Source organism: Haliotis cracherodii, unplaced genomic scaffold (genome assembly GCF_022045235.1).
Source record: "Haliotis cracherodii isolate W230 unplaced genomic scaffold, xgHalCrac1.p SCAF_7, whole genome shotgun sequence".
Taxonomy (NCBI): domain Eukaryota; kingdom Metazoa; phylum Mollusca; class Gastropoda; order Lepetellida; family Haliotidae; genus Haliotis; species Haliotis cracherodii.
Window position 1 is genome coordinate 49,028,075 of NW_027266330.1, and position 10,134 is coordinate 49,038,208.

At 41.2% G+C, this 10,134-nt stretch overlaps 1 protein-coding gene across 1 annotated transcript; it reads left to right on the forward strand.

Moving 5' to 3' along the window:
- Positions 1-6,634: 6,634 nt before the first annotated feature.
- Positions 6,635-8,399, forward strand: LOC139448941 (monocarboxylate transporter 5-like). The gene is made up of 3 exons (XM_071230449.1): positions 6,635-7,262; positions 7,923-7,973; positions 8,179-8,399. The coding sequence occupies exons 1-3, from the start codon at positions 6,635-6,637 to the stop codon at positions 8,250-8,252; spliced, it is 753 nt and encodes a 250-aa protein (XP_071086550.1). The 3' UTR covers positions 8,253-8,399.
- The last annotated feature ends 1,735 nt before the right edge of the window (positions 8,400-10,134 follow it).

A 10,134-nucleotide genomic window follows, 5' to 3' on the forward strand; every position in this document is an offset into this window, starting at 1 on the left:
AACTAAGTCAACCTCATCAAGTACGTGTGCTCAGCCAGGTACCAATCGGTGCACTGCCAATGAGGACTCATCACAAAGAAGATGTCACTCCAGCTCCAACTGTTAACATTGACCTGTCAGACCCCTGTTTGACAGAGCAACAGAGGAACACAGCTCTCACTTTGCTCCGGAAGAGGGATTGTATTATGTCAAAGAGCCTTTAGGAGGTAGCACACAGTACTACCACAGTGCTGTGGAAACTGCATTAGGCGCAAATCTAAGACCACTGTGAAAGCTGCTGGACTCGTGAACCATTGGAACTTGTGTGTCTAGACTACTAAAGCTCGAGGAATCCAAGGGAGGTTATGAAAACACCCTTGTCATAACAGACCACTTTACCCGTTATGCCATTGCCATCCCAACTCGCAACCAATCAGCCAAGACCACAGCAATAGTACTATTTGATAATTTCCTGGTACACTACGGATTCCCAGCTTAACTCCACAGTGACCAAAGAAGAAACTTTGAGGGGAATATCATCAAACTGGAATCAAGAAGACAAGATCGACGCCATATCATCCCCAAGGAAATGGTATGATTGAGCGTTCAATCAGACTCTAATGCTCATGTTGGGCACTCTGGATGAAGAAAAGAAATTAGACTGGAAAACCTGTGTCTCACCTCTTGTACACTCGTACAATGCAACCCAGCATGAGAGCACAGGATTCACCGCATTATATCTCATGTTTGGACAACAACCACGTCTCCCTATAGATGCTTTCCTGGGAACCAAAGTTGGAGAAGAACAAGTGAATCGCACCCAGTATGCTCAGAATCTAAGGTAACGACTGCGATTCGCCTACAACACTGCCTCCAAGGAAGCTCCACAAGCACCAGTATGACAAGAAGGCCAAGGAGTCCTATCTTCAATCTGGTGACAGAGCTGTAATGCGACTGGTTGGACTCACAGGAAGGAACAAACTCTCTGACAAGTGGGCCACGGATGTCTACACGATTGTGAAGCAGCTAAATTTGGATATCCCTGTCTACTGTGTGAAGCAAGAGCGTGGACGAGGGACAATGATGACTCTTCATCGCAATATGCTTCTGTCACTTCAATTTGTTTCCCCTCCAGCAGTCCCAATCAGGAACCACCCACAACAGAACTCTAGACGCAGCCAAAAATCAACTTCCCTTCAAGTGAAGAAATACCTTGCTGCTGAAGGAGCTTCTGACGAAGACGGTGAAGAGGATTATGTACTGTTACCAAGACCTAGGAGTGCAGCCAGATCTAGAGCCCTGTCTGTCATTCACGTGTCAGGCAACGACCACACTTCCAGTGATCATTCCGATGAGCACAGTTCTTCCTACAGTCTCACCAAGGATTCTCTTGCGTCTTCTGTGTCGGGTGGATCCCCAGAGGACCATCAGACGCAGCCAAATATTCAAGACTCAGGTCCCTTGTACTCACTACCCGATGCAAGATCCATCAGTAGCAGCTACACCACCTGATAGCATTTCTCATACAGATTCTGCTCCAGATGATTCGACCTACCAGTCGTATCCAAGTATATCTGAAGAACATGCGGATGTTGCAGCCTCTCCTGTTAACATTGTTGGATCTCCTCCAGCTCCATCCTAAACTGACAGTCCAAAGTCGAGGAGGCCTACCCGATGGAGAACATGTCCTATCTTGATGAGGAGCGAAGAGTGGGTTACCAACTTTGTTATAACAACGAATAAGCCAGACAGAACAGACGAAGTCTTTGTATAGCATCAGTTGTAAGATTGTATATAGTTGTATTCAGCAGCTGTAGTTTGTATGTGTTGCTCAAGTTCTGTTTTGCCTGTGTTTTCATTCAATGGGAATAGCATCATTCAAACCTATGTTATTCACTGTGTAAGTTATTGTGCATCAGTTCCTCAGATGACTTCTCGTCTTTGTATCATCACGAAGCAACCCTTTTCCCAATGACTTTTTCTCATTGGTTCATCCTTTTTAATGTTGGGGACAACATTTTCTAAAAGGGGGGAATGTGTCGCCCGCAGCCTTATTTCTATTTTTATCCATGGTAAGGCCGCTCCTCCACTGTCTGCATGTAATGAGTTGTATGTGCTACCCGTACCTGGCTTAATACCTAAGTCACGGGCTTCTACCTGTGACGTGACGGCAATTTGAACGCACAGTCCATTGTCACCTGTCAGCCTGGTAGGATTGGCCGACAGCACTCAACACTTTTCTCATGTTGACGTTTCATGTTACAGATAATCACCTCCCTTATATATGCCTTCTACATCTATATCTTATTGCTAGTGTATTAATTATATCGAATATGGTACTTAATGACCAATCAAGTAATGAAACTTCAAGTTAGTAAAGAATCGATCGCGATAATGTAAGCATCGTGCTATTCACTATTACTAACTTAATCACTGCACAAGCATAGCACGTAAGACAGTGTGTGAAAGGAGTAACATTATACGTAATATCAATATATGTTTCATATTTTAATAACATATTATTCCAAAAAACACAATTTTATTGATCACTGACTTCGCTCCATAAGTGTGACGTCAGCATATTAACTCATCATAAAAGTACTCTATGCATAGTCATAGTGCTTATGTATATATTTTGCCTATTTTACTCCTATCATTATTATATACATCATATTTAATATGGACAGGCAATTGTCACCTGTCAGCCTGGTTGGATTGGCCGACATCACTCAACACTTTTCTCATGTTGACGTTTCATGTTACAGGCAAATAAATACATTTTAAAAGAAACTCCGTCTTCAAAATTTGTCTGGGACGACTAGAAGCCTGAACCTGCGACATACATCAAGTCATATGTAAGTTTCCCTATTCACATGTTTCATGTTTATTCGGTATAAAATTCTTGTAATATTTCTCTGAACCCAGAAACAAAATTATATTCATGGGCGATTTGCTTGATGATTGCTGTTATGTAACACTAGATTGTTATCTGATGCTTCCAAATGTAGTTTTGCATGTCAGTGGTGATATTTCCACACTATTAGAGTTTCTGAGCCGTTTCCTCATAACTTAGCATAAAGACACTGGCGCTCTTCGTGTGAGTTCGACTTGTAAATAAATCGACCCGATGCCTGTCCACAGGTGAATTACACAAGGCCATGTAATAAGAGTTCAGTGCAATATTGCTGGATTAATTTTCTCTGGGAAGTAGGTTTGGTAGCAACAAGAATATACGAACATTAATGTGATGCAAAGTTCTTGTAAACAGGGAGATGTGTTTATCATCGATGACCTCTGATATCTATTCATCTAACAAGTTACTGTTCCTTGATTCGAAATAGTTGTCACTCTGTGTAACTGCTTAGGTTTAATCAATCCCTTCTGATGTAGGCCCTTGAAGATCAGGGGTAGAATAGGTCTTCGGCGACTATCCTTGTCATAAGACGCGACTAACGGGATCGTGTGGTCAGGCTTGCTGACTTGGTTGAAGCATGTCATCGAGTTCAATTGTGTGGATCGATGCTCATGATAGCAATCACTGGATTGTCTGATCAAGACCCGATTATTTACAGACCGCCATCATATAGCTGGAATATTGCTGAGTGCGGCGTTAAACAACAAACCAAACCAAAACCTTTTGAAGTAACTAAAGCTTATGTCGCAAGGGTGTGCTGTGTCCATTGTTTCAACAGGTTTATATTCTTCGTAATTACCCCTGCATATGCAGGTGTCGAGGTTGGACGATTTTATTTAGACGAGAGTGGGGCAAGCCCAGGGGCGCGTTGCAAGCCACGAATCGCTTAGAGAAAGCAACTTACTCGCTCACCCCAGGGTCTGCAACAGTTCGAAGCGCTTGCGCACTCTTCCAAAATGGCGGTGCAACCACCGCTTGGTTGCCTTGACGTAATGAAGAACGTAATTGAAGAGGTTCGATGACGAGCTGATCAAATTTATGACTACTTTGAAGATGTGGATCCGACCGAGGATAATGGGGTGTCAGCTGCCTTTGTTCATTTCCTCGCTGATCCAGTCAAGAATTTCTTCTTCCGCTGACAAAGTCAGCCGACATTTTGGTTTGACAACGAAGCGACCTCAGCCAGCGATTGTTTCGCTTGCAAGCGGCGTAAAGTTAGCGCACTGTTGTAAGGCGAATCGCTGTACATCGCTTGCAAGCGATTGGCGCTTTGCAACGCACCCCTGGTACACTGTTTTGCATTGTCTCGTAATGTTGTTACGTTCTTCAAAGAATAGTTGGGTAGATCCGCGTGTATCTGCGAAGGAATGAGCGTTATGAAGGATGTTGGGTACAAAGAGTACAGGAAGTGTCATTATATGGGGAGCCATATCTTATGAGTGATCTTGTTCGTATCACAGGTAACTTAACCTGCATGCGTTATACTCGAGAAATCTTACTTCCTCGCGTTGTACCGACTCTGCAAGCACCAGATGCCATTTTACAGCATCACAGTGGTCGTTCCCATTCAGCACGAATCTGGGATCTCAGAATATAAACGTACTGTAGTGGCCGTCACTGACACCGATTCTCAATCCAATTGATCATCTGTTGAATGAGCTGAACCGACGTTTACATCAGCATCAACCAGAGTCACAAAATCTGCAGCGGTCAAGCCAAAGTCTTCATGATCAGGAAGAATAGGCAGCCATTTCACAAAGTGTCATTCACAGGTTTCATGGTTTCACTGGCAGGGAATGTCGTGCAGACATGTATCGCAATGGCTAACACATATGAATTAGATGCTGCTGACAAATTCATGCAGGAGTATTTCCTTGGTGTGATTTACAGCGCCAACGAACAAAGAGGTACCATTGCCATGGATACAAGACACCACAGGGACACTGACGGTGGTTATGCCTGGGTTATTCTGTTTGCTGCCACTTTTTCCAACTTCATCAAAGGGATGTTGTTATACTCGCCTGGCGTATTCAACACCGCCATCTTGGAAGAGGTAGAAAATGACCTCTCACGGACATCTTGGATAGGCTCCATTTTGGTTGGAACGACCACTTTGTCAGGTAGCTATACTGTAAAATCATGTTGTGACACTTATTTGTATAACGGGAGTCAGGCAAGGAAAGAACCTTCACCTAGTAACTAATTCTTCTTTTGTAAGCATGAATAGATAATGGATATCGGCCGCACTATTCACGCACGATGTGGTTAGGGGTAGATATCTTGACACCAAGAAAGCGCTTACACGCCAACATATGTACAATTTCCATTTTATCATTCTGATACAACCCCCATACCTCTGATCCATAAAGCAACATTTGGGTTATTTTTATATCAAATATTCTAAAAAACACCTCATGACCAAGAGTATCTACTTTACAGGACTTCAAAATGCAAAATACAGCTTTTCTCAATTGCAAAGCTGCATTTGAGAAGTGTCCGAACCATGAGAGATTTCTAGATAACAAAACCGCAAAGTATTTGTAAAAATATACACACTCAAGTCTCGTCCCTTTGTAAATCTATTTTTCAATTCTTGATAGACGTCCCCCCACCCCCTTCTTGAAAACCATCACTTTACTTTTATCCAAATTAACGTCTAATTGATAATCAGTGCAGTACTTCTCTATAACATCAATTCGTTTCTGCAAACTCCCAATAGTATTTGAACTTCGGTTAATATCATCAGCGAATAGCAAAAAACACAATTGCGACATATCAGGGTGTAACTGGATTCCTGGTTGGCAGGTTTCCTCAATTTCGATTGAAAGCTCATCAATAAAAATGGAAAATATAAACGGACTTAATACACAACCCTGACGGACTTCACGTGGACATTGAAACATTTCAGAAAATGAGTTATCTAATCTTACGCAAGTGTTTTCTTATTTATGGAATGATTAAACACATCTTATCATTTCTGGAGATACAACCGCTTCTAGCCGCAATTTCGATTAACACTGTTGAACACTTTAGAAAAATCCACAAACAGTGCATAAAGTTTACCCCTTTTTTACATAATTGTCTTTTAATAATAGACTGTGCTATAAAAATATTGTCAACCGATTATCTGGAGGACAAACACGTACAGTTTACTCCCTACATTTAGAATTGATATTCCTCTGCCGTTGGATGTACAGTTATTCCGAATGAATACAACTCCGGGAAATAAGCATATCAAACAATACATTAAATATAACTGTAAGGTACTGGACAAGGATATCACTGGCATATTTAAAGAATTCAGGATTTAATCAATCGTGGCCAGGTGATTTGCCACATTTCAGGGTATTAATAGCACTGACCATTGATGCTCTTTATAAAGGAAGATGCACTCAGACCAATCAGAACCAACGTTCCTGCAGCACAAAGAGCTGCTCTGCAGCCAAATCTGCTTGTACAAACACCAGCTATTGGACCTGGTAGAAAAACAGTCAATTTGTTGATGAGGATTTTGCATAGTACAAAATATTTAGCAAACAATATGAACAGGCAATAAATATATACAAGGATTCTTTACCATAGATGAGATCTCAAATTTAATATGACAGTAATATGACAGTAATATTGCAACTAAAGGGCCTCCAGCAAACAAACCCATGGCGGTTCCGGCTGTCGAGACGCCAAACGCAAGACGGAGTCGTTTTCTAAAGTAGTGTCCAAGTATGGTACCTGGGCAGTACCATGGAGAATGGTTTAGATAACCATAATCAGATCGAGATGACTGAAAAGAAACCTGGGAGTTGTGAGGAAAATAAATATGTCAGAACTGTTGGGATTGTACAAAATGGAAACAACATGATTAATTCAAACTCGCAAAGAATGTGTTGGAATTGTGCTAAAAGAAACTTGCCTATGATAACAGCGAATGGATTTCTGTTCTATAACATCAGCCTTATGTTCTTAGGTCTGGGTGAAAATGTTGTCCTTTTCCATCTGCCAAATTATGCTTACTCTAAGAACAGCACTCGCCTTCAGTCAGCAAATCTCTTCACTGCAATGGGTCTGACTAGCCTTGTGTCGAGAATATTCACAGGTATGATATCAAACGACAAGGACATAAGTATCATCTTGCTCCATTTTAGCTTTCTGGGAATAATAGGAATCCTGGTTCTCTTATTCCCGCTTTACTCGCATACATATTCTCTGCAGATGATGTTCAGCGCCTTGTATGGCCTGTATGGGGGAGGCCTTCATTCTATCCTAGGCCCAATGACCGTGGAATGTGTAGGGGCATCTAATCTCGCTATTGGATTTGGAATAACTAATTTCGCCCTCGGAATTGGATATATTCTTGGACCACCTGTAGCAAGTAAGACTTTATTGATGCTATTTTTTATAAGGCTTTCAGGATGCTATATTATTCCCCGACTTGTATTCAATGGCCATCGATTATACAGTGTAATATCTCAATTCTTTTAGGATACATCCTCTGGATCGTTTCACACCTGAATCAAATAACAGAAGCAGTCACTCAAGAGAAAGATACATTCTGTGCTAAGTTTCTGCTGAGTGAGATTGAAATGATAACGATACTTCTGAAACGAAGCTTGAGTGGGCAATGGCGATATCATACCTTGGGTAATGAAATATGGTATAATATGTAAACTGTGATAAAACCGACGGTTTCGATAGATGTCTTAATCTAATCACTGTATATATCATAATAATCATCTTTGCAGAAATGTTTATTGTTATGAAAGAAGTGCAAATATAACTTAGGGATATATTATAACGTTTTATGGGAAAATTATGTAATTTGTTCCCTGCACACATGACCATGACTGGACAGCATGCTACTATACATGTTCCTGTGCAAATTTAGCATTTAATACCATAGATAGAGCGCAAGAAGATACTGGGATTGTTTTCAATAACATTTATGTACATGTGTTCTATCCTTAGTATTTAATGATAGAAAAGAAAAGAAACATACGTGTTTATGGATCATAAACAAGGTTTTTCTTTATAGGTATCATCTATGAAAGCAGTAAGGTCTACGATTACACATACTTCTTCGGAGGTAAGATATGAGGCAGGTTGCTAAAGAAACACAGAAACAATAATGTGGCTGCATACATCCTCTTTGTGAGGGAATGTGTATTACATTCATGACGGACAGTCGTATTGTTTGTAAAAACAATAATAAACGTAATAGACGTATCAGCTGCAAATATATGCACAATTTAACAGAAGCAGTTTACTGACATATTGTCTATTGTGTACAGGTGGATGTCTAATCGCAGGTTCAGTATGTGCAGCTGTTGTGCCAGTGTACAGGAGGTCACACGGATCCTATTAAGTGGATATAACTATTAGGTGAATGAGCCTGTTCCTTTACAACACGTGTAAGATCTGGTCTGGAAGCATGGATAAAATTAGTAACTATCAACGTACGCTTGTCACAAGAGGCGTTTTGATTGATGTGGTTGTCACACGCGGGTAACTGGTTGATGGCATTCTTCGTACCCGACGGCGTGGGGTGTTGCTCGTTATACCGACCACTGGTTGGCTGGTCAAAACTGTATTATTTACAAACACACAGCAGGAATACTACCGAGTGTGGTGTTAAACAATAAACAAAAACCCCAAAACATGACAACTTTCTGTCTGAAAGTTCATTACATGTTTGGCATCCTTGGTGTAGTGACAGTGATGTTTGCACTCGGTGTATGTGGGGCATGATCAGTGACCACGTTATATGTTCTGTTCATTCATGTCACGGAAATGGCTGACAGGACACAATGCTGATGGATTTTCCAACCATGCGATGACGAATCAAGTTACACATAGAATATTATATGTTATGCAATGCACGGCACTGTTGTAGTCTCACAAATCTGGGTTGTTTCTTGCCATGTCATGTCATGTCATAATTGACAAAGAGTAATGTCTTAGGAACTGTTTTCACATTGGAACTGTATACGTGGAGGAGACGAGTTTTGTCACTGTTCTAAAATAGTATTAGAGGCCGAGGCAATAAACTCAACGAACTTCCACTGTTCGTATCCTTGGACGAAATATATCTCTAGTGATGGCGGAAGCCTAATGTGCTGTAGCTGTAGGTATTGTCCTTTTGGTATTAGTTATTCAAGAAAATGTGAGAAAATGCTCACTGGATTTGAGTAAGATGAAACTATATGTATTGAAACAGTGACAGAAAGGGAGCACCTGCGAACCCTGAAACGTGTGTTTATGTTGACCATAGTACGTTTGAAACTGATCCCTATATTACCAACGTTCCTGCCATCAGTGAGCTATATGGAATCGTTTACTTTTTCATCAAAACTGTCAACAGGCAAAGTGGCGTTGCGTGAACCGCTACAGAAAGTGTTCCTAACCTGCATGTTATTAATGACAAATGTAAATCACATACAGTCGCTGTAAGAACATCGCCATAGAGAACTTTAGCTATGTATTGACGACCTGTCGATGTCGGATTGTATAAACAGAGTAGTACATAGCTACTACGTTTAATATATTCACCCAGTTGCATACAATTTATGTGCCATGCTTGGGTATACCCTAATCTAAATTAGGATTAAAGTGAAAGAGCAGTATTCCTTCACTGCAAGAAAACAAAACAAGATAAGATGTGTGAGTGTGAGTGTGAGTGTGAGTGAGTGAGTGATATGTGTAAGGCTCATATTCCCGATATACTCCAGCTCTTATGCGGTATGTGTGTGTGTGTGTGTGCGCGTATGTGTGCATGCTTATGTATGTATGTGAGTGTGTGTGCGTGTGCGAGTGTGTATATGTGCGTGTGTACATGTGTGTATATGTGTGTGTATGTGTGTGTGTGAATGTGTGAGTGTATGCATAGATGTGTGTGAATGTGTGTGCGCGTGTGTCCGTGTGTTTATATATGTGTGTGTGTTTGTTTTTGTGTATTTGTGTCAGTTTGTGAATGTGCGTGTGTGTGACAGTGTATGTATGAGTGTATATATGTGTGTGTGTGTGTGCGTGCGTGCGTGCGTGTGTGTGTGTGTGTGTGTGTGTGTGTGTGTGTGTGTGTGTGTGTGTGTGTGTGTGTGTGTGTGTGCGAGTCGGGGAGGAGCATGAGGTATTTGTTCCTGGGCATGTTGGTGCAGCACGATATTGTTCACATAACACAACTTTAAGTTGTAAAGTGGATGGGTGTGACGTGGCACCTTTGCAGCTGTCCCTTGAAGAACAGTACATTC

Excerpts from the sequence above, each read along its gene's own strand:
- LOC139448941 (XM_071230449.1), top strand. The coding sequence starts at position 6,635 with ATGGAGAATGGTTTAGATAACCATAATCAGATCGAGATGACTGAAAAG. Across the intron at positions 7,263-7,922 it reads TCTTGGACCACCTGTAGCAA|GTATCATCTATGAAAGCAGT; the intron begins GTAAGACTTTAT and ends TTTTCTTTATAG. Across the intron at positions 7,974-8,178 it reads TTACACATACTTCTTCGGAG|GTGGATGTCTAATCGCAGGT; the intron begins GTAAGATATGAG and ends TATTGTGTACAG.